The 24267-nt window shown below is 49.5% G+C and overlaps 1 protein-coding gene across 2 annotated transcripts in view; it reads left to right on the forward strand.

Moving 5' to 3' along the window:
- The first annotated feature begins 10090 nt into the window (after positions 1–10090).
- Znf236 (zinc finger protein 236) overlaps positions 10091–24267 on the forward strand; it is a 93572-nt gene continuing 79395 nt past the window's right edge. Inside the window, exons 1-5 of one of the 2 annotated variants that reach the window (XM_047526301.1) lie at positions 10091–10361; positions 16237–16379; positions 17694–17858; positions 21499–21677; positions 23090–23214. In XM_047526301.1, coding sequence (XP_047382257.1) covers positions 10307–10361; positions 16237–16379; positions 17694–17858; positions 21499–21677; positions 23090–23214 — 667 coding nt within the window. In that variant the 5' untranslated portion in view covers positions 10091–10306. Of the gene's footprint in view, positions 10362–10676; positions 11639–16236; positions 16380–17693; positions 17859–21498; positions 21678–23089; positions 23215–24267 lie in introns of those variants that run through there. The other variant, XM_047526302.1, reaches the window with a different exon arrangement.

Consider the following 24267-nt stretch of genomic DNA (forward strand, 5'->3'; position numbering starts at 1 on the left):
CACTGAGGCGTTTCGCCTGGACCATAGGAAGGAGGAGTAGATTACCTCCAGGGCTCCCAGTGTGTTGGCAGGTGGGTTCCTACCGGCTTCTGGGGGCCTTGTTTTCAGAACCACCATGCTCCAATCAACCCTCTACCCTACCATGGCTGATCCAGCCTCAAGTCCAGCCTAGGGCCTCGGGCTTGCCCAGGCCCCAGGAGGGCTCAAGGCTCACTTCCCCTGCATTCTCCTTCCCCTAGACAACAGCATTTATTTGCCACATCCACCTTCCTACAAAAACTGAGTTTCTTCAGATCAGGTGGTTTCTTACTCACTGTTTCTATTCACATCACACAATGTTCCATGGAACACGTTAAATCGGTCTCAACCAGACAGCATTATTCCTCCCTCGCTGAGTGGTTTATGGAGAGGTCGACTGGTACCTTAGTGTCCGTGAGTAGTTTGTTAATGAGGACTGAGTTACAGTGCTGGAGCCACTGCCCAGCACGCATGAGGCCTGGAACTCAATCCCAGTACCACACAGCAATGACACAAAGGCCGAGTTCTGAGTTCAGAGTGAGAGATTGCCCTTCTTTGTACCTCTGTTCCTTCAGAGCTGCACACTGACCCCAAGGATAGCAACTAGTGATGACTGTGACTTTCTCTGGCCAAACCCCACTCAGGGACCTCTGAGCACTTTTTCTTTTCTTTTGGCACTGGAGATTGAACCCACAGATGAGCTACATCCCCAGTCCTTTCTGTTTTTTATTTTCAGACAGGGCCCTGTTAAGTTGCTGAGGCTGACCTTCAACTTGTGATCCTCTTACCTCAGCCTCCAAGTCATGGGGACTACAGGCATGCACCACCACGCTTGGCTCTCAGCACTTTTTCAACCAAGTCTTAATGTTTGGATTTCATATTGTTTCTGCTAATTCAGTTTAGCCAGAATCCAGCCCCCCACAATATCTAATTATCCTTAGTATTTGAGCAGGTTCCTCATCCAACATGTCTACCCCCTCCCCACGTGAGGTCTGATCACCTGGCCTGCCTCTAAAAGGAATTATTTGATATTGCCTATCAGTCCACCCACTGACCCCACCCTGCTTCTTGACTCTAAACCTACTTCTCCTTGTATTTGGGGTTGATCCCAATCTCTCTGTCCCACTGCAAAATCCCATGGAAGTGGTCCCTACATTTTGCATAAAAGTCATGCTCCCCTGTCCCTGAATAAAAATGTCCTTGCCGTCTTTATAACAAGTTTCATGAATTTTCTTTAACAGTGAAAACAAGTCCGGGAAAGGGAAAACGATAATGCTGGTTTTAGTAGCTACCCTGCATTGCAAGATTATTAGGCAAGTCCTTTGGAGCCCAAATATACTTTCATTTCTCCAATGCTGACACCAACCCTGTCAGGTTAAGTACTTTATGTGCACAGAAACAGGCTTCGTGTGCTTAGATAACATGTCCAGGTTCAGAGCCTTGGATGTGGCTTTTTTTTATCTTAATCCTATTCTGATGAGTCTCTACTGTATAGTGCAAGTTTTCATTGGTGTCCCAGAAAATCATATTTCCATGAGATTAATTATCATCCAAGTTTCTAGAAATAAATCTCTAATGATGCTCAAAACTCTCTCATGGAGGTCACTGTTTTGTATGTTTATAGAGAAGACTTTTAGTATTGACAGCAAACTCAGCCAACTGGATTTTAAGAAAATTCATTATCATTCCTTGGAGATTAGTGACTTTAAACTTAATAGTTTTTTCACCTGATAAAAATCAAAAGGAAGCCTCACTCTTGTGTCTGTGCATCATCAGAGTCAACTACACCCTACCCCCAAGGGACTGGAAAGGCTCCTGGCTTCCTCCCAAAGCCCAGCGGTTAGTGTCACCCACGAGTTACCTGCTGAAGCTTAGTAACACCACACTGTTTGCTTTAACTGTGATCTAGCCTTGAGGTCCTCGTGCCAACACCAGCTTTCTAACTGTATGCCACGAACCCTGGTGAGGATTACCCACTGCTAGGGCTGCAGTTCGGTAGCCTTCATTATGTGCAGAAATAAAAAAGACCAAAGACCATTTTTTAGATGCCATAGCAAGAGAGTCAGCAGCCACCAACATCTGCATTCTGGCAGAGACAGAAAGGCAGGTGGAGCAGTGGTAGAAGCTTCCCAGTGGAGAAAGATTCACTTCCCGGTGGACGTGCCAGGGTCTTGCTTGCCACAGGGAGTCACCCCATTTAGTGAGCTGTCCTCCAGAACTCAGCGATGCTTGCTTCTCTCCCTGGAGTCCTCAGCCTCTACACAGGACCTTCAGCCAGGCCTCCGCCCACACTTTCTTGTTCTACCTGCTTCTCAGGCCGGGCCCAAAATCAGGCTCTGAGCAGGCGGCTGTCTAAGGGACAAGACAGGCACTCGAACGGTGACGATGCTGTGAGGGGATGAATGAACGAGAACACCGAGGGATCCGGGCTTGGTGTAGAGGAGGCTGCAGGTCGTCGCTGACTCGGCCCTGCTCCACAGGCAGGGAGGGCCAGCTGTGCGCTGCCTGGAGCCTGCTGGACAAGAACTTGTCAAGACCTTCCTGTGCAGGGCCAGACATGGGGGCAGACATTCCAGAACCTACTGAGTTTAAGACACCTGCTTCTTTTGTAACAGAGTCCCTTTAAAATCAGAAGCCCCAGCCTCCTCTATTTCCTGGTAAGTCGTTTTCTGTGACTGAGTTTCCTCACACTGAGGTTGGAAACCGAGGAACGGGCCCCAGGGCGGGCTGGAACACTGGAACTGTGGCCTCTCTCTGGCAGCAGAGTGTGGCTTCTGTCCCCATAGACTGTACCACTATTGAAGGATAGGAAGAGGTAGGTTAGCTGCCCTTCAGGTTTGTCCTAACTGGGGTGAAATTCATTTCCCTTTTTGTGTTGTTTTCTCTTATTTCTGATATGGGTGGGTGACTGGATTTAGTTCATGGGAGCTCCAATAGGGCCTCTAGCCTGGGGTGCCAGTAAGACACTGTCTTGTTTTTTTTTGGTTCTGGGGATTGAACTCAGGGACACCTGACCACTGGGCCACATCCCCAGCCCTATTCTGTATTTTATTTAGAGTCAGGTCTCACTGAGTTGCTCAGCACTTCACCATTGCTGAGGCTGGCTTTGAACTCAGATCCTTCTGCCTCAGCCTCCCCAGTGGCTGGGATTACAGCTGCACCACTGTGCCTGGCATAAGACATGGTCTTTCTATCGATGAGGATATTTATGTCTCCGCTGGTAGAAATCAAAATGTGTAGAATTGACAGCAGTGCCAATAATTCTCAGCCACTGAACCAAAAATGAATTTTGTTAACAGGAGATAAAATTGACCCCTGCCTTCCAGGAAAGATGACCCAAACATCACATTTTATTTTTATTGATTCTTAAAAATTATGGTAAAACAAGCATAACACAGAATTCACCACATTGACATTCTGAAGACGTTCACAAGGCTGTCAAGCCAACACCACCACCCGCCTCCAGAGTGCTTGTCTTGGTAGACCAACACCGTCTCCGTTCCCTGCTCTCTCCACTCCCAGCCCCTGCACGCGCCCTCCTGCTCACTCTGCCAGTCTGGTTACTTGAGAGGCATCAGGTAGGTGGAGGCGGCTGCATTTGCCCTCTTCTGACTGGCTGGCTTTGCTTGACACAGGCCCCGTGGGGACAGAGCTGGATCAGACTCTACCATCGGGCCATGTGACACCACCATGCACTGCAGCCGAAGCCCTGATGTGCTGCTGGTATGAAGTGTTATAAGGGCACTGAGATTTTTTTACAGTTCTCCAGATTATTCTAATATGCAGCCAATTTCGGGAGCCACTGCCCTCATTCAATACATGATATCAAACTAGACTAAAATGCATGCACTTCCTAAAATAAACTCACATTAAATAAAAAAGCACAAATTCAAAAAGGAAAGCTGTATTTTGTATATACAAGGCAAAGTTGACACTAAAGACAATGGACACTACTAGAAATAAAGAGGGACATTTTGTAATTGGAAAAGTTCAAAAGGTCAGGTGTTTGTCCATGTTCTGTTGCTGTAACAAAAGAGCTGAGGCTGGGTACTTTATAAAGAAACAACGCTTATTTATTTCATACTTCTGGAGGAGGCAACCCCACTTCTTGGCCTTTGCCGAGGGCCTTCCTGGCTGCATTGAAACAGCAGAAAGAAGGAGAGGGAAGTGGCCCCCTCCCAAAGGAGACAACGTGGGGGGTGACCTTGTTTCATAACTGAGGTCCCACGAGAACTGTATCAATCCCCGCTGAGCGCAGTGCCCTCTGACCTAGTCAACTTCCCTGAGCCAGTGGATGGACGAATTTCCAGCCACCATCCTCTGGGGGCATACACGAACCACATCCCAACCAAAGCACCCAGTAATAGCCCTCAACATCGACGGGAAGTGATGGGACCCACAGGGAAATGGACACCCGGAAAACGTGGACCTTTCCCGACTGACGGGGAAAGCAAGCGCATGCGAACATTAGCACCGGCACAGGGCAGTCTTACCCCAGGATGAGCAAGTTGATAAGCAGAATGATCACCAAGTCCCCCACTTTCAGAAGTTAAGAAACGAACTTCTGATGAGCTCACGAGTCAGACGGGGGAAAAAAAAAAGGTCAAAGTGACATTCTGGATATGGCTGGTTCTGTAGTATGAACCTGCCCCCAAGGTCATGCACTGAAAAGTCGAGTCTGGCCCCTGGCACTCTGGACCTGGATGATGCAGCACAAAGGCTCTATGGACACTAGCACTGGACTCCAGGACCATGAGTCAAGTAAGTTTCTGTTCATTATAAGTCACCCAGTCTCAGGCATTCTGTCATAGCAGCAGAAAAAGGAGAATAGATGGTAATAAAATGACTAAACACAGGCCCTTGTGGGGTATGGGCGAAGTCGTGGTTAGAATATCATAGTCTCAAACACACAGTCAGAAAAGGAGGACGGCCAGAAAGTGAGACTCAAACACACAGTCAGAAAAGGAGGACGGCCAGAAAGTGAGTCTCAAACACACAGTCAGAAAAGGAGGACGGCCAGAAAGTGAAGCTGAGCTTCTGTTCCAGGTAATTAGGAAAAACAAATCTAACCAAAGTAGAGAGGAAGGAATGGAAGAAGGAAAGAGGGGAGGGAGAAAGAAAGAGGAAAAATCTACAACCACAAGAATGGGAGTTATACTCCATGTATATATAATATGTCAGAATAGATTCTACTCTCATGTATAACTAAAAAGAACAAATTTTAAAAACACATTCATGAAAAAGAGCAAAAATTAACGAAATAAAAACCAGACAGCATATTTTCAATTGACTAAAATGGGTTATTCCAAAAGACTGATAAAATCAAGATTCCTGCAACAAGACCTTTCCAGAAGAGACAAGGTCATATGAATCTGGGTTCTCCCTAGACATGAAACCAACAGGACATACACACAAAGATGTACGAGCATAGGAGAGGGACAGATGGGAACTGGCGCATGCCATGATAGTGGAGACCCGGGATGCCAACTGATTGCCTGGCTCGGTCTGAGTCTGAAGGCCTTCAGTCTAGGGGAGCTGACGGTTCTGAGAACTGGGCAGGGGCTGCTGGTGCCAGGCCTGGAGTCCAGGGGCCAGAAAGCCTGCAGGTCTGATGTCTGGGGCAGGAGACCTGTGTGCCAAGCTCTCCAGGCAAAGTACTGATTTGCCATTTCTTTCTCTCCTGGGCCCTTGGCTGACTGGATGGTGCCCCCCCAAACTGAGGGTGGGTCTCCCCATGAGTCCACGCAGACCCGCAAGCTGACTCCTGTGCAACACCCTCACGGCGCACCCCAAAGCATGCTCTACCAGGTTTCTAGGTGTTTCTAATCCAGTCAGGTCGACACCTGAAATCAGTTCTCTCACACAGGCAAGAGTTAGCAAGGTCAGGACGGAAGGGGACATTTGTACACATTCCAAGGGTCAAACAGGCTACACTAATGCACTTGAAAACTGATGAAATGACAAGTCTGTAAAAGTGCTGACACTGATATGTTTTAAAAAAAACAAAGAGTTCACTAAATATTTTGAAATTAAATCTGTAATTAAAAATGTGCCCTTAAAAAACTCCTGTCTCACTTGACGTCAAAAGTGACTCTAAGAAAATAAAGTGCAACTGCAATCTTCGAGAACTCTTCTACAGAGTAAAAGGTAATGGACACTTTCCAGTTTGTTCAACAAAGCCAGCATCATCCAGCTAGCAGAACAAAGACACCAAGAAAAAGGAAAGTGGAAGCCAGTTCATGTATGAAGACAAATGTAAAAACCTTCAACAAAACTCTACCAAACAAAATACAGCAATATGTACGGATATTACATTACGACTGAATTGGGCTTATTGCAGGCATACCAAGCTTGCTTGTTAATTCACCGTATCAACCGAATACATCAGGAAACTCCTGTGGGGGCAGGACATGTGGCTGTGGACACAGGTGGAAGCCCCGAGGCTGGAGGAAAGACTGACTGGAGGCTGACAGGTGCCCACTGCTACTCTGACCCAGGCAGAGACAAAACAGGTAGCAGTAACCAACCTAGTTCAGCTACTGAAGATGATGGAGGTTGGGGGGTTAAGCAAGGGCTGCAGTGAAGGGTAAACAGAATGATTCCCAGACACTATCCAACAATAAAAAGGGATGAGCTCCGAATCAACACAGATGATTTTCAAATTAACTGTGCTCAGTGGAGGGGCCAGGCCCCCTCTTGTGCAAACAGTACAAGCATGTTATTTCACATGTACTAAACTAGGGAGTTTGGGCTCATCCAGAGACAGAATCATGAGTGGCTGCCTGGGGAGGGTGGGAGGGAGGGTGGCAGAGGCAGGAGGGCCTTTCAGGGTGAGGAACGCGTTCTCTTCACATGGTGATGGTTTCGCCCTGTGCAGGTTAGGACCTGGCAAACCATCCACGTGATAGTTTACTGAATGCCAGTCGTACCACAGTGAGCCACTGGGCCAGGATCTCTCCTGGGTATTGGGAGGTGGGATGGCGGTAAGCGCTAGTGGCACTCACCTCCCTTTCCTTGGCTTGAGAGAACTGATTTCAGGTGTCGACCTGACTGGATTAGAAACACCTAGAAACCTGGTAGAGCATGCTTTGGGGTGCGCTGTGAGGGTGTTGCACAGGAGTCAGCTTGTGGGTCTGCGTGGACTCGTGGGGAGACCCACCCTCAGTTTGGGGGGCACCATCCAGTCAGCCAGGGCCCAGGACTTGAGAGCAAGGGTGTGGTGGTGGAGGTATAACTGCTTTATTTCAGTTCAGTTTGAGGTAAAGATGCAACGGTGCAGCTGGAAATGCTGAGAACATGGCTAGAAAACACCTGATACAGAGGACAGAGGTCTTGGGTCACAACAGTCCAACATTCGCATCAGTCCCCACGGGATGCCAAAGGCAGAGACCTTGATTTAAAGTGGGTTTCCGTGAAGTGTTCTCACTGGCCACGTAGCTGGGCCCACCTGGTTCAGGGCTCCAGTGATGATAATCCTGCATCTGGGCTGTGCTTTCTGGTTGCCTGACTCCTTAGGCTGCAGGTTTATGGGGCCAAGGGAAAAGCTCTTGCCCACATACATCTTCCTTTTTCCTCTGAGACGCCAGTGTCCTCTGGTGGTAGGATAGGAAGTGGCGGTGGCGTGGAGAAGGGGAAAGCCCTCAGGAAACATTCCTTAAGAAGGAGATGGGCGATGGGTGTGGTTCAGGGGTGTTTCCTCTGGACACTGTCCAGTCATCTGTGAGGTTCTTGCACGTTGTTTTTTTTTTTTTGGACTGGGGATTGAACCTGGGGTGCTAAAGCACTGAGTCACATCTCCAGCCTTCTTTATTTTTTGAGATAGGGTCTTGCTAAGTTGCTGAGACTGGTCTTGAACTTGCGATCCTCCTGCCTCCGCCTCTTGCTCTACTGGGATTACAGGTGTGGCTGTTGTGCCTGGCAACACTGTCTTCAAATGAGAAGGTACCAGTGTTCTCACTGCAGAGTTGCCTACTCTGTGAAGCTGAGCCTTTGCTTTTCCTTCATTCTGCTTGGCTCCAGAAATCTGTCTTTACCAGGGTTGCCATGAAGAAACAAGCCCACAAACCTGCGAAAGGGGTATGGCTGGGCATGATGCACATTCTTCCAAAGCAATTTCACCAAAGTAACTTCAGTAACTACACAAGATGGTAACTTTACAGAAAATTGAAGGCACAACTCTTAGTACTCCTTAGGAAGAATACACATCATCCAAACCACAGATCTGTCTGATTTTCTGGGTAATGGAATCTTGCAACTAATTATGCTCTCCTCTCTTCTTGGGCTAAGGAGTCTGGAATCCAATTTTAAATTCACCTTTTGTAACTAGAGGATTTGATGGATTCATTTACCTACTTCCTGTCTTTGGTTGTCTATTTTTTTCTTTCAACATGATTTCCTCAGATGTTTATTCACTCTGACAGGCATATATTTTTGTAAACTGCTTCAAATTCTCAGAACAAAATATGATTTAAATTCAAACGTATATAATCCAAATTAATTTATATGTCCAAAGTTTTCTATGATTGCCTTTAACCCATTTTCTCAGCTTTATGTGCTATTTGAGCCCTAATATGCATATGGAAATAACACTCAGACTTTGTCCAAACTTAAGTTCCTGTTTTGATGGAATTAGAAATAGTAAAGAATGAAGAGGTAAGCCGATTTTTGAATCTTGGATCTGTCTTTAGCAAATTACTTAACCCCTCTCAATCTCAATTTCTTCATCTGTAAAATGGCATCTCCCAGTATTGCTGTCAGAATTAAAGACATTTGATACAAAAGCATACAGCATTATTCAAAAACAAATGTTGATAAAACAATCATCACTTGCCATTGACTGGCTGGAAATAACCTCTCTGGTTTCTTGCTATTTTTTTAAGTATGAGAAGCTTATCTGTCTATTTGAGATTTTTCAGGAATTGGATGACTATATGGAAACACATATGGACATATGTAAAGCAGCTGACATGAAGTTCCCTTCTTGACTGGTCTTCGCCTGAAAAGATCTTTCCTAACCAACTCTTAAAATGCAACCTTTTTCTAAGGTTCAGTTAAAAAGCATTTTTCCTATTTTTCTAGTGGTAATTAGTCTTGCTTTCTCAAGATTCTCTACTGGATTTTTAAAAACCTGTGTTACAACTTTTTACAGGTTTGGCGTCTTTTTTGCCCTTCCAGGTTCCAAGTTTCTGGCCAGTGGATTGTTTTTACTTCTGAATCCCCATTAACACTGGTATGTGGACAGAAATCACCATCTATTGCTTTGAACTAACTTCACTGAGGCTAGTGAGATCACATTAGACTAATTCTGATTTCCTTGAGCAAACGGTTATTCTGTCTGGTCATTTATCATTTACTCTTAACCTGGCCTAAAACTTTGCTGCCCTGCGGGCATGTTGCTGGGTGGAATGACTGGGCAATACCAAAAATGCACAATGAACACACCTGAAACCCTTAAGTTTTAATACTAATATTTAATATATTACGGAAACATCACTGACTTCTGTCTATGTCCTCCAGGCTCAAGGTCCACCATCAGGGTGCACTTAGGTTCCCAGTCCTTTCGCTCTGGCAGGGATGGTCTGGCGTGATGCTGTCTGAGGCATCCAGAAAAGCTGCAGGAAGGTGAGGTGCTCAGCAGAGAAGTTCCTGAAATGAAGCCAACCTATGAAAACCCAAAGGAACACGGGTAAAATACAGGCTTGGCGCGAAGACCACCCCTTGGTTCACTGGTTCCTGCGGTGACTCCACAGGACTCCCAGACTTGGTGGCAGGCCGCCGGAGGCTGGGATGATGCTCAGACCCGCCACCCTTAGGACCCCAGCCCGAGGCCGGGCCAGGCCACGGGCCCTGAAGCCTGATGGGCTCAGCTGGGGCCCCAATGCCCTCCGCCCGCACGGATCGCCCCAGGGACCCAGTGCCACGGGCGCACAGGCCTCCCCGGCCCCCGTGCGCGCCGAGGGCCAGCCCGAGGGCTCCGGCCCGCGGACCCACAGGCCGCGCGCCTACACCGGCCGCCCGCGGACGGGCAGGTGACGCCGCCGCCCGCCGGGCCGCGCATGCGCGCCGCGCCGCCCCCGCCCCCACCGCGCCCGCGCCCAACGCCCCCGCCGCGGCCCGCGGGCCATGGAACCCGCCGAGGCCGGCGCGGTGCGAGCGCTGCCGCCCGCGCGTCCGGGCGCCGTCGCCCCGTGAGCCCTGCGGGCCGGTCCGGTCCGGCCGCCGCCCCGCCGGTGCCGCGCGTGCGCGCCGCCGCCGAGCGAGACGCCAGAGAGGGGTGGCCGCCGCGACGATGCCGCGGGGCCGCCCCCCGAAGCCCCGGGACGGCGCGGCGCGCGGCGACTCCGGTAAGGCCCGCGGCCCGAGTGCCCGGATGGGCGCGGGGCGCGCCGGGAGCGGCGGCGGCGGCGCGATGGCCGGCGGCGCAGCGCGGGCGGACGGATACGGGCGCCGCGGCCGAAACCTCCGCGCTGGGCCTACTTTCCGGGCGCCGCGGCGGCGGGGGCGGCGGCCCGCGCGGCCGCTCCGCGCGCCCGCCCCCCGCCCGCCGGGCCCGCGCCCGACCCCGGCCCCCTCCCCGCCGCCCCGCCCCGCCGCCGCGTGGGAAGCGGCCGCCCTCGGCCCCGGCCGCGGGGAGGCGGGCGGGCCGCGGGAGGCAGGCCGGGGCCTCGCGGCGGAGCCACCCGGCGGGCCGCAGCCGGAGCTCCGAGGGCGCCGGGAGCGCAGGGCGGGAGCGCCGTAGGCGCCGGGACTATCCCAGCAGCCAGAGCCCAGGGAGCGCAGGGCGGGCACCCTGAGCCCAGGAGCGCAGGGCGGGCACGTAACCAGCGACAGGCTAGCCCAGGAACCCGGACCTGAGCCCAGGGAGCGCAGGGCGGGCACGCAGCAGGCGCCGGGGAACCCGGGAGCGGGACCCTGAGCTCAAAGAGTGCAGGGCGTGCAGACAGCAGGCGCCAGGCGAACCCAGGAGTCAGGACCCTGAGCTCAGAGAGTGCTGATCGTGCACATAGTAGGCGGGCGAAACCAGGATCCCGAGCTCAGGAAATGCTTCTTGTGCATGCAGTAGGCGCTAGGGCTAGCCCAGGGGCCCGAGCTCCCCAGATTCTTGACATACACATAGTAGGTTCCAGGACTAATCTCAAGATGCCTGGACCCGAGATCTAAGAGCTCAGTGTGCACAGTAGGTCTCAGGAACTGTTCCTCAGATTATGCTTGGTGATACTTTGCTAAATTCATGAAGTAACTTTGGGTTTTGAAAACTTGCAAATGTGCCTTCACCTCTCCTCTGTCACGGGGGTTTAATCGCTCCTCTCACGCAGTTGATGAGAACGGTTGGATTGTAATACCCAGAGACTCTGCTTGTGGCGTTGGTGTTTTTGAGGTGGAAGGCTAATGGGTCCAGTGGCAAGGAGCACTGCTTGAGTGCCGATTTATTTCTAACCTTGGGAAATACCTGCCAGTACTTAGTCCCAGCCATATTGGTACTGAAGTGCCCCAGGACAGTTTGTGCATTTGGAAAGGACCCTGCACAGGCTGAGCAAGGATGGTGCCTGAAATCTGTACAGGAACGGTGGATTGCTCCTGGACTTCATGGACCTTTGTGTTTGTGTAGCTGGTTGCTTAGGTTAGTGACTCATTGTTAGACTTTTTTTGGGTTAATACACAAGCTCATTACAGAACTTGAATTAGAAGCAAAGATGGAGGCACCCAGAATAAGGTCAGATTTGAAGATGTAAAGGAGTAGGCAAGCTGGGCCTGGTGACACAAGCCTGCAATCCCAGTGATTTGGGAGGCTAAAATAGGAGGATCGCAAGTTCAAAGTCAGCCTCAGCAGTATAATGAGACCCTGTGGCAAAATGAAAAAATAAGAGGCCTGGGGATGTGGGTTCAATCCCCAGTACCAAAAAAAAAAAAAAGGTAGGGAAATAGTGTTCTCTGAAGCCTTTAAGGAGAAAGGACCATTGGTTAACTGGATCAGTGGGAACTTAGAAGCAAGACATGGCAAACCAGAAGTTATTATTGCTGCTGCACTTGACATAGTTAACAGGCATATAAATTAGAACGATGTCACGGACCTGGTGTCCGTGACAACTGTCAGAATTTGTATCCATTGTTGGTGGTTTCTTATTGCCTCTTGCTGCTTTGCCTTGCCATTATTTTGTTCATTTTTTAAAAATATGACGTATGCAAAGAATAAAGTGCAAACTGGGCATGATGGTGCATGCCTGTAACCCCAGAGACTCAGGAGGCTGAGGCAGGAGAATTGCAAGTTCAAGGCCAGTTTCAGCACTTTAGGCCCTCAGAAACAGACCCTGTCTCAAAATAAAAAGTAAAAAGAGCTGTGGTTGTAGCTCAGTGGTAATGTGCTCCAGGTTCAAAGCCCTCACCCTCCCAAAGCAGGAATAATGTAAGGTGCAGTGTCTGCTACTGGGAAGAAGGCTTGGTGGAAAGACAGCAGAACTTCCTGTCCATGGAACCTGCACTCCCCCCTCACCAGCTGGCAACAGTGTGCCCCTGGGTTCAGGCTCCAAAGCTAAGAGTAATTGTTTGTCTTGTTCCCCGTGTAAGCCTGGTAGCCTTTCCCTCAGAAATGTACTTGCAGGCTGCTCCATCCTTCCCTCTCCAAGGTGGAGCTTCTTAACTCGCCTCTGCTGGCTGTCTCCTCCTTGAATCCAGGTGTCAGCCTGGGTGATCTCTTCAGATATAACTTGACAGCCACACCCTGTGAAAGCTCTTGAGTGGGCTTCTTGTCCCCTGGATGTAAACCCTGCACCCCAATCAGCCTTGAGCCCACACCTTTCTGGGGTCACTAAAGAAAGTGCCAGGCTCAAAAGCGTGCTGCTGGGCTGTTGTCCAGGCCTGTTACTTCCAGGTGCCATCGAGAACTCCACGCTTCAGCTGGAAGTGAGGCTGTAGACACTGGCAGGTTTTGATTGGTTGTGGCTTAACATACTGAGTTTTGTTAATTTGTAATGTGTGTGTAGTACCTGAGGAAAGGGTTGTGGCCTAGGACACCACCAGGAAGGGTGTACTGAGCAGGAGGACGGCAGGCCCCATCCCTGGGGAGGCCTGGGCTGGAAAGTCTACTGAGGTGGGCCCTAGACAGTCCAGGGGCTCTGGATTTTAAGTTAGGTTCAGGGTGCAAACTAAAGCATGTTTGCTTTTTTTCTTCTCCAGTTGTACTTTAATTTGAATCATTTTTTTAAGTTTGTCTTTGAGCCAAATTAGTGTTGTATCATTACTGTTTGGGAGAAAAGACTTGCTGAAAACATGATTTATTATGTCTTCAGCTTTGTTTATAAAGGGAAATCTTGTTTCTTAAGATACTTTCTTTCTGGAAACGTCTTAGTTTTTAAGTGAAACGTTATTCTCAAATTTACAGGATCACTCCATGTCTCTTAGGGTTTATCTGTTGGTTGTGGTGAAGTCCCTGATCATCTTTGGGAACAGATTAAGAACTTCATCACAGAAGCTGTGAAATATTTTTATATCTGGAAATAGCCTTTTAATTTTGCATTTTAGAAATTTAGTTGAGGGACTCTTTTAGTGCTGTATACTTATCCTTTAGGTTAAAATACTACTAAGTTTTTAAAACACAGATTTAAATAGATATTTACTTATGCCTTTTTAGTATTCTTACCATTACTGCAAACGTATCTGAAGGGAATAACATATCAATTGATGCAGTCCCAATAATCATTTCACTCGGGCCTGTGGATTCATAAACATTTTAGTTTAATACAAACATTTTCAAAGTTTGTTGTATCTGGATGTAGTTAAGAATAAATAAAATCAAGTTTATGCATAATCTTTCCTCAGACTTTTTAAAATTTAATTTTTTTTTTGATACTTACTGGGAATTGAAACTAGGACCTTATGTATGCTAGGCAAATGCTCTACCACTGAGCCACATCCCCTCCGTTTCTAAATTTTGTGTTGAGACCCTTGAGTTGCTCAGACTGGCCTTAAACTGGCCACAAGCTTGCCATTGTCCTTTCTCAGTCTTCCTAGTACCTGGGCGTGCTAGACCGTACCTGAAAGTGGACTTTTTTATTTTCTTAAATGTTTGCAGTTGTGATCTTTTAAATCATTAATATTTCTTTTTTATTTGTTCTAATTAGTTATACATGGCAGTAGAATGCCCTTTGACACATCATATTTAAACGGAGTATAATTTCTCATTCTTCTGGTTATATGTGATGTGGAATCATACTGGTCATGCAGGCATATATGTACACAGAGTAATAATGTCAGATTCACTCTACTACCCTTCCTACCCCCATACCTGCTCCCCACCCTTCTACTCAGCCTTACAGTGAATTAGCATCTACATATCAGAGAAAACATTAGGTCTTTGGTTTTTTGGGATTGGCTTACTTTGCTTAGCATGCCATTCTCTAGCTCCATTCATTTAGCGGCAAATGATAATTTCATTCTTCCTTAAGGCTGAGTAATATTCCATTGTGTATATATACCACATTTTCTCTATCTATTCATCTGCTGAAGGATACCTAGATTGGTTCCGTAACTTAGCTGTTGTGAGTTGAGCTGCTATAAACATTGATGTGGCTGTGTCACTGTAGTATGCTGATTTTAAGTCCTTTGGTACAAACCCAGGAGTGAGAGAGCTAGGTCAGATGGTGGTTGCATTCCAGGTTTTCTGAGGAGTCTCCATACTGCTTTCCAAAGTGGTTGCACCTGAACCATTAATATCTCTTAAAGCTCAACTTTGCCCTTCACCCCAAGGATCTGCCGAAGAGTGAACTGCTGCTGTCCCCCTCTCCGCCCACCTCTGCTGCACACACCTGTCCTTGCTAAAAGGCAGGTTCTGCGCCTGCAGGAGGCTTGGCAAGCTAGGGACTGCAGTTTATCTTCTGCCCAGGAGCGTGCAAGGCTGTGGGAAAGCAGACCCCTGCAGGAGGAGAGCCTTTCCTGGCTCCAGGTTTCTGGGATCTCATGTTTTGGGATCAAATTCGATACAGAGTTGCATGGGATGTGTTTCTAGTCCCTGTGCAGTTCAGGTGCTTTATGTATTTATGTCTTAATTTTTTTACTTATTTTAAAGAATTGTAGTGATTTGTGACATTCTTGACAAATTCAGTGATTATTCTTTAATATTCTTTGCTGTGTTCCTTCTTGCTGGAGGGTACTTTAAAGTTTGTAGCATTTGCCTGATTGGCTTCATAGGAACCTTTGTGAAAACAGGATTGGCCAAAGTGCCACCTTCCCTTATCTCTTTGTACTTTGGCCCTGTGAGAGGACAGAGCCTTTTCTTTTTGACTTGATCTTGCTTTGCAGCAATTTTTAGAGATAGGTAAAATTAGAGAATTAGCTTTTAAAGGCTTTATGCTTCTGCTGGAGTTTGGCTTAGTGAGTGATTGAAGAAGCAGTGTGGATTATTGGTGCCTGTCAAGGTGATTTAGAGGTGACTACTTCAAGGTCCCTAGGGGATTGACGGAAATTAGGTGGGTTTGCGATGTTTAAGAAACTTCATTATGGCCTTTGTTTTAGTCAGCTTTTTCGATGCCGTGACTAAAAGACCTGACAAGAACAATTTCAGAGGAGGAAGAGTCTATTTGGGGGCTCATGGTTTCCGAGGCCTCAGTCCATAGGCAGCTGGCTCTGTTCCTTGGGGCCTGAGATGAGGCTGGCATCACAGTGGCAGTGCCCCGGAGGAAAACAGCTCACATGACGATTGGGAGCCAGAGAAATGCCAGAGAGTCCACCCGCCAGAGACAGAACGTGCACCCCACGTGCACGCCCCCATGCCCAGCTCCTCCAGCCGCAGCCTGCCCACCTCAGTCACGTCAGCTAGTCTGCACTGGGGAATCAGTGCGCTGGGTGGGTTCAGGCTCTCACAGCCCAGCTGCCTCCCCTCAGAACCTTCCTGTGTTGTCTCTCCTGTGTGATATTTTGGGGTACACCTCATGTCCAGACCATAGCAGCCTTATGTACCAGCTGCATGGTTATCAAGTCTCAGGAAACTAGTTTGAGGTTTCTAGAACTCTTACCAAATACTTGTAAGTCTCTTATACGCCAGCCATCTCAACATTGCTCGTTTCTAAGTTTGAAACATGTTCATTTAAAAGTTTTGCGCATTAATTCATCTCATATCCTTTGTAAACTTCTGGTATAGTTTTAAATGATGACCTAGTGATTTAGTTTTGTTTGTGCAATGAGCATAACACCTGGTATTCATGGTCTACACACACGACTTTGTAGATGGGATCTTACCACTGAATGCGGAGAACATTGACGATGACTGTCCGACTCCAAACTTCCACAAATGTGAGATCTGTCTGCTGTCCTTCCCCAGAGAGGCCCAGTTCCAGCGCCATATGAGGGATCATGAGCGGAATGACAAGGTAGGTGGGCCTGAGGCGGGGGGCTGAGGGGAGTCTGCATGTAGACAGAGCCCGCTTAGGATCCAGGTCCTGAGTCGTAGAGCATTCTGTCTGTGCACACACGTTGGCGCCTTACAAGAGCTGTCATTGAATGAACTTGTCAAAGTTATTCATGAGTGGACAAAGAAATATTTTTAAAATAGGACTTTTTTGGTAGTGTGAACTTCTTATATGAGTATAGAATTGGTGAATTTTAAAGTATTATTCTGCAGCATGAAGTTTTACCCTTATATGGTCTTGAAAGGCATCTGGATGTTTGATTGATTGACTCATTGATTTTTGCAATATTGGGGATTGAACCTAGGACCTTGAATATTGAGGTGAGCAGTGAGCCACATCCCAGCCCTTTTTTAAGAATTTGAGACCGGGTCTTGCTAGGTTGCCCAGTCTGGCCTTGCACTTGTCCTCCTGCCTCAGCCTGAGAGTGGCTGGATTACAGGGCGCACTGTCAGATGGAGTTCTAGCAGGGGCAGGGGCAGGGGCAGTACTGCCTGGCTTCTTTTTGCAGTGCTTGGGTTTGAGTTGGGGCCTGTGCATGCTGCGCATCCACTCTGCTTCAGGCTGTCCTGGCCTGCATGAGAGGCAGCTGGGTGCACACAGGAAGTTAGAGCCCAGGCACCTCACAGGCAGACTCCATGGCCCCTAGGGACAGCTCTGGCAGTCTAGGAAGGCGCGCGGGCTGGCTTGCTTGAAGTCTGGGTCAGAAAGGAGGGCAGTGCCACCTGCTGGGCTGCAGCTCCTCCCCCACCCCTGCGCCCAGGTGTGTCTGGTGCACAAGCGTGTGCTGGTCTGCAGCTCCTCCCTTCCTGTGCCCAGGTGTGCCTGGTGCACACGCATGTGCTGGGCTGCAGCTCCTCCCCCACCCCTGTGCCCAGGTGTGCCTGGTGCACAAGCATGTGCTGGGCCACAGCTCCTCCCTTCCTGTGCCCAGGTGTGCCTGGTGCACAAGCATGTGCTGGGCCGCAGCTCCTCCCTTCCTGTGCCCAGGCGTGCCTGGCGCACATGCGTGTGCTGGGCCGCAGCTCCTCCCTTCCTGTGCGCCAGGTGCACACACGCGGCCCTTCACCGAGTGCTGTCTGTGCTGTTGTCCTGCATCCTCAGCAGCATGACGGTGGCTTTGCTGTGTCCCTCTGGCTGTGTTGACTCAGGGCCCCTGTGGCTGAGAAGCGTTTGGAGAGCGTCTGTTCTGGTGCTCGCTGCTGCTCAGAAACGCTGACCCAACAGGTCTCTGGAAAGACTGGGTCTAGTGTCTTCTCCGCTGTTCTCTCCACACAGCCACATCGGTGTGACCAGTGCCCTCAGACGTTCAACGTGGAGTTCAACCTGACCCTGCATAAGTGCACCCACAATGGGGACGACCCGACCTGCCCCGTGTGCAACAAGAAGTTCTCCCGCGTGGCCAGCCTCAAGGCACATCTCATGCTGCATGAGAAGGAAGAGGTGCTCTCCTGCCCCCAGCTCACCAAGCATGCCTGCGGGTTGGCAGGTTTTACCTGTGGCCTGGTTTGTGTGTGTTTGGGGATTGAACCCAGGGCACTTTAACACCAAGTCGCATCCATAGCGACTTTAATGTTCTCTTTTGAGACAGGGTCTTGCTAAGTTGCTTAGGGCCTCACTAATTTGCTGAGACTGTTCTTGAACTTGCTGTCCTCCTGCCTGAGCCTCCTGAGTTGCTGGGATTACAGGCATGTACCACTGCATGTGGCTACATATGAACTAGTTTCAAAAGCCTTTTATATAGGTTTTCAAGTATTAATAATTATTTTAAAATTGCCTCAGTTAATCTTTAGTTCATTGATAAAGTGTTTTATTTTCTGATCCTGTCATTACCTTAGGGTTGGGCCATAAAACTTCCTTTTTTCCTTTGTGATGCTAGAGGTGGAACCCAGGGCTTTGTGTGTCCTGGACGAGTGCTTTGCCACTGAGCTGCGTCCCCAGCCTCGTGCAGGCCACGAGGTGGAGCCTGGGTGGGCAGCGGCACTTTTTCTAGCCCAGCGTGGCTGCATAGATCAAGAGCAGAACTTTCCTGCTGTGTCCTTTAGAGATGCTTTTTAAAATTTACCCTGATTTCCTCCAAAGTGGGGTGCAGGCTTTTGTATCCACTCTCCTTGCTGGGGTCCCTTTCGCTGTTGTCAGGACCCTGGGTGCCGTGCCTGGAAGCTTTGGGAGCAGCAGTCTGAGTGCTTCCTGGGGTCGGCACAGACAGCAGAAGGGGTCCAGTGCAGCAGTGAAAGCTGCTCATGAATTGGGTATGTTTTGTGTGTAGTCTACCTAAAATCAACTGAAAAATAGCTTATCTTAACACAGGTTGACAGTTTCTTAGGAACATAGTTTACCTTTTAGCTCTAGGTGCTCCACTTCTGAGTTTTCACTCTTAGAACACTGTAGGCTAATGTTTCCATAGTGCTCTATTGAGATGAACAGTCTGAAATCCAGATCGGTCTGTCGAAATAAGCCTAAAATGAGAGAAGTTAGCCCAAAGCGTGATACCGCTCCTAAATCACTGAGGAATGCTTCCTTGAAAGGCACATCCTTGTTGCGGTGTGGGTGATTATCAATTTAAGTCACTTCCTGTAAGGGGACCGCAGGGGTGTGGGGGCCACTGACTCCTGCACACGTCACCTTCAGACCCCCCTGCTCACCGGGGCTGTGCACAAGCCTGTGCTGTCTGGGCAGCACTGCAGTGAGCAGTGACGTGGAGAGGGCCAGGAGCAGCTGTCTGTGGCTGGTCCAGAGGTGGATACTTCAGGAGCGGGAGAATGGTGCTGGGACAGCTGGGCAGGGAAGGGCAGTGGAGGGCAGCCTAGAAAAGGGAGGCCCCAGGGCACAGGTGTGGTGAAGGCTGCTGCCCAGCCAGGGGCCTGAGCAGCTGGGAGTGTGACCTGGACAGATTGCATGCTCTGGGTCCTCAGAGATGTCCGTCTTGGGCAGGCTGGAGGTTGGTTTGGATATTGTGTATTTGCCCTGGTGACCTGCTGGCCACTTAGCATCAGTGCTCTTACTCGACAGTTTGTTTCTAGGGAGACTTGGTGTTATCCCTAGTTTGGGGAACACCTTAGAGCGGGCACTGCGGTCCCTGTATTGTGTGTGAGTCTTGGTTCTCCTGCCTGGGACTTCCTCAGGTGTGGCCCGAGTGCAGACACCTGGAGGTAGGTCCTGGCTCCTTTGGAATGCCGGGTGGAGAGCAGAGGGACAGTGGTGGCCCATCTTGGCTCTGGCCTGGGGTGCTCAGTCCTGCTCTCTCCAGCCTAGCAAATTGTGCATAAATCAGCATGTTCACAGTACAGGGTGGCCTTGTGGTGTCTTTGTGCATATATGAAAACACAACTTGATCCGCTGCACTCCCCAGCCCTCCGCACACTCCACCTGCCTTCCCTGACCCCTCCACCCTGGCGGTCTCCTCTGCTGTCATGGAGTCATCGGATGCTTCTGACGAATGTCTGAGATGTGCACACCTGGTCCTTTGCTGCAGCAGCTAGTGAAGAGAATGGGTGTGAGCAGAGCTGAGAGAATAAGGCCTGGAGGCAGATGTGCGGGTCAAGTTCAGTTTTGTACTTTGAGACAAAGACTGGGGGATCCTTGTTAATGAAGGACAAGCATTTTCTTCTTCCCAGCTTATAGGGATGAAGGAGGACAGGTCTTTTCTGTAGAGATGCAGTAAAGAAAGATAATTTTTTCTTTTTGTCAGGGTCCTGGAGTAGATTTTCTTTATTATCAGCACATTATTAACAATCTAGTAGTTCATTATTTTCTTAAATTATTCTACAGTAATGCTAATTTAAGGTTATTTAAGTTTAAATCATTGTTGGATTGCTGAAAGTATTTCCTTCATTCTTGTAATTTCCTGAAACACAATTCTAGGTAGGATCAGTTAATGGCCTGATTTTAACAAGGTTTGCATACATTTACAAGACTAGTATGAACAGTAATTAGAAGACATTTGAATGGAAAGAAATGCAATTTTTTAATTTGAAAGTATCAGTTTATGCTCATTGACTGATTAAACTAACTTTTTTCAGGTTTGGGGAGTTTGTTTAGAGGGACTGTAAATACTGGCATCAATCACTTAAGTAATAGTTGTATTACTCCAGTTGCCCCTGGAGTAGCTGCTGAGCGCTGACTTTGTACTGTAGTGCATCTTCTGCAAAGACCCCAGCAGGGTGGGCTTTGTCTCAGTCCTATTGTGGAGCCGAGAGGGTACACTCAGGCCACTGCAGCCTGTCACCAGCCCCCTGCAGGGAAGGTGGATTGAGCTGCAGCTTGTCTGGGCCAATGCCCGCTAGCTGCAGTGGGCAGCAGCAGCCCCCAACACGTGAGGTGCATTACTGACGTACACCCGAAACGGTTAAGTCAGTGTTTTCTTTTTGGTATGAGGGGTTGAACCCAGGAGCATTCTACCTCTGAGCTACGTGCCAGCGCTTTTTTAAAATGTTGTTTTGAGCAAATTCTCACTAAGTTGCCCAGACTGGCCTTGAACGGGTGATCCTCCAGCCTCCGCCTCCTGAGCAGCTGGGGTTACAGTGTGCACCACTGGGCCTGGTGGTCAGTTCCGATCTTTTTTTTTTTTGCGGTGGGCTTGTGCAGTCCTGTGTTTCATCCTGCCTGTTTCCAGCGTCCGGCACGTGCGCAGGCAGTTCAAGATGGACTGTGGGCCACACTGAACAGAGGATGTGGCATCTCCCTCTGGAAACGTCTGAGCTATCGTTGTGTTCAGGGGTCTGCTGAAGTACACTCTTTGCTTGCGCTCTCTCCTAGCCTGTTGCAGGGCTGAGGTCATTCTGTTCCTTTGAAGTTTTCAAGAACAGGTGAATCAAATGCCAATTGTTGAAGCCACGTGAATGTAGGGTTCATTTGGCTTAAATATTGTGTTGTTCTCTCCTCCTTTTCCAGTCTTTCTCTTCCAATGGAAATGATTTTTATACATTCAAATCTGGACCCAGTGATTATTTTTTGAGATGTGAAAATGATGTTTACTTAGGAGGGAAGAACTTGTGTGTGTGGGCTGCTCAGGTGCCAGATCTTTCAGGGAGCAGTGGTCTGGGATCGTCTGCCCTGGTCACAGCTGCGCTTCCTCCCCCAGAACCTCATCTGCTCCGAGTGTGGGGATGAGTTCACACTGCAGAGCCAGCTGGCCATCCACCTGGAGGAGCACCGGCGGGAGCTGGCGCACACCCGCAGCCATACCTGCAAGTCCTGCAGAGAGGAGTTCGAGACCGCCTCGGAGCTGAAGGACCACGTGAAGACGCACTATAAAGTCAGGTATGGCCTGTCCTCTGAGCTCGGGGAATGTTCCGTGTAGAGTTCCGGACTGCTTCTTTGTCGCGATGGGTGAGAAGTACTTGTGTGCCCCAGGTGGGACCAGTTGGCTGCTGCTCTGGCGCCACGCTGCTGTTCCAGCACACCTGGTTCATGTCCGCGGCAGGGCAGGTGCGAGCCATGGGGTAGACGTGCTTGGCTGGCTATGGTGTAAATGCTGCAGGACAGGTTCTGGCTCTGCATCTGTGGGCTGCTCTGCTGCTTTTATGATGCACTCGCTACCATTAGAGTGCCCGGGTGAGGCTTAGCATTGCGTTTTTGATGTTGCTTCAAAGGGCTGGAGATGACTGGGGCTGTCCAGGTGGTGATTACACACCCAGGCAGCTCTGGCTTCTAGGTGCTCACAGATTGAGGGACCAGCCAGCCAGCTGAGGGTGTGTCCTCAGGGAGCTGTCGTTTAGCAGGACCCTGTGGAAGTTTATCAGGGTGAGGCAGCTCTCTGATCCAGCTCCCCTAAGGAGGGCATTTGGAGGAAGGGGAAGGATGACCCAAGAGGGCAGCCAGCTGGCAGCGAGAGCTGGTGCCAGAATCCTAGCACTGGACTTCCCGTGTTGGGGGTGGGAAGGAGGCCAGGGTGATGTGTGCCTCCTGCAGAGGGTGGGCACGGGCTGAGTGAGAGGGGGGCTACTGTGCCAGGAGCCGGGGTTCTTGTCTGAGTGCAGCCCTTGGAAGGCTTTACCTACAGGCACAGGCTGGTCTGGCCACCGTGGAAGGAGAGTGCTGTCTGTGACGAGATGGTGGCTGGAAGTTGAGGGATGTTTCAGAGTAAAGCCAGCGACTTTTGGAGAGGGTTTTGGAGAAAGCACTGTGACTTCTGAGTTTCAAATTTGCACACCTGGGAACCTCTAGGTTCCAATGTGGTAAGGGGCAGGTTGGAAGATGTGGAGTTCTTTGTTGGATGGGTCAGGTCGGAGCTCCTGGCCAGCCAGTCACGAAATGAGGCCCGAGCCCACTGCCCAGGGGGTGACCAGGTGGTGGGACGTCCGGGTGTGGAAACCATCAGCCTCCATACAAAAGCATGCAGACTGCAGGAGGCAGCGTGCGTTGGCTTCCGCGTGCAGGCCGTGCCTGCCGGTGTCTCCGTGTCTGACCAAGCCGCAGGGCCCCTCCCTGCCAACTGCAGTGTCTTGACCCGGAAAAACCAAGTTTCTCTCTTCTCTGGAAAAAATTAAGCTCATGCTGCTAAATACACAGAACTAGCCATGTGTGCGTGTGTGGCTCACAGGCAAATCTGTGACTGGTGACAGTAGAACCTGTTCAGATGACCCGGCCCCTGAACTCTCTGGTCGTGTTCCTACTGTGCAACTGTAGTGTGAGGGAGATAACTTAACGAGCATCTCCCTCTGTCCCACTAGGGTGTCTGGTACCAGGTCTTATAATCGGAACGTTGACAGGAGCGGATTCACATATTCATGTCCACACTGTGGAAAGACGTTTCAAAAGCCAAGTCAGTTAACTCGACATATAAGGATACACACAGGTATGAAAAACATTTATTTTGGATGATGTATTATGTGGTTTGGAGAAAAGAAAATCCCCTCAGGGGTGGCTCAGCCTGGAATCTAACCCTGACTCATCCATAGCTTGCTGGGTAATTTTGGTGAAATTTCCTTATCTTTTTCTGATTTCATTTTCTTATGTGAAAAATGTGGACATAATATCTGTCATATAGTTTTCCTAAATTTTAAGTGGAAAAAATACATGAAATGCTCATGGAAAGTGCTGGGTACATTGTGGCTGCCATTAATGGGGATTTGATGTCATCATGTTACCTTTGGTGTGTTGCTTATCAACTCATTTAATCCAGGCGTATTTGTGGAGCCTTCTGTACAGATATGGCATCGGACCAATCAGATGGGAAATGAACAAGGGGCTGGGGCGCAGCTCCGTGGGGGGCATGTAGCATGCTCAAGGCCCCGGTTTCAGCCCCAGTACCTCAGCAAAAAATAAAACAGGGAAGCTGTCCAAGTGTTCAGTGTGGATTTGCCAAGAGTGTGCTGAGCACAGGGCCTTCTCTTTGTGACGACGAGGCTTTGCCAGCCAGGCCAGGGCCCACTTGCTCTGCTCGAGGGTTCCGACCCGAGCAGCATCGCAGCTGGGTGCTCTGCCGCGGGTGGGACTCAGGCAGTCAGTGATATTGTGGTGGAAACACATGACCTTCTCCAGGGAAGGCCTGTGAGTACTTGACTTGTGGGACCAGAGTGGCCCTCTGCTGTCCTGATTGGCTCCCTGGACAGCGGCAGAGCACGGCCGCTGTGCTGCCTGGGCGGCACTGTGGGTCGCTGTCCTTCCGCGGGCTCAGCGAGTGCCTGTTGTGTGTGGAGTTCCTCAGACCTCAGGACCTTTGATGTTTTCAGAGCGGCTGCTTGTATTTCTTCCTTAGGACGGGGAGAAGGAAAGCACTGCCTTCAGAATGGTAGTGCATTATATCGTAGAGTTTTAATTCTATTTTGTCTCCTTTGAAGTTTTAATAAACAAAAAAGAGTTTGAAAGTATTGTGTACCTCACCCAGAGAGGAGCCAGGCAGAATCCT

Source organism: Sciurus carolinensis, chromosome 15 (assembly GCF_902686445.1).
Source record: "Sciurus carolinensis chromosome 15, mSciCar1.2, whole genome shotgun sequence".
Lineage (NCBI taxonomy): Eukaryota > Metazoa > Chordata > Mammalia > Rodentia > Sciuridae > Sciurus > Sciurus carolinensis.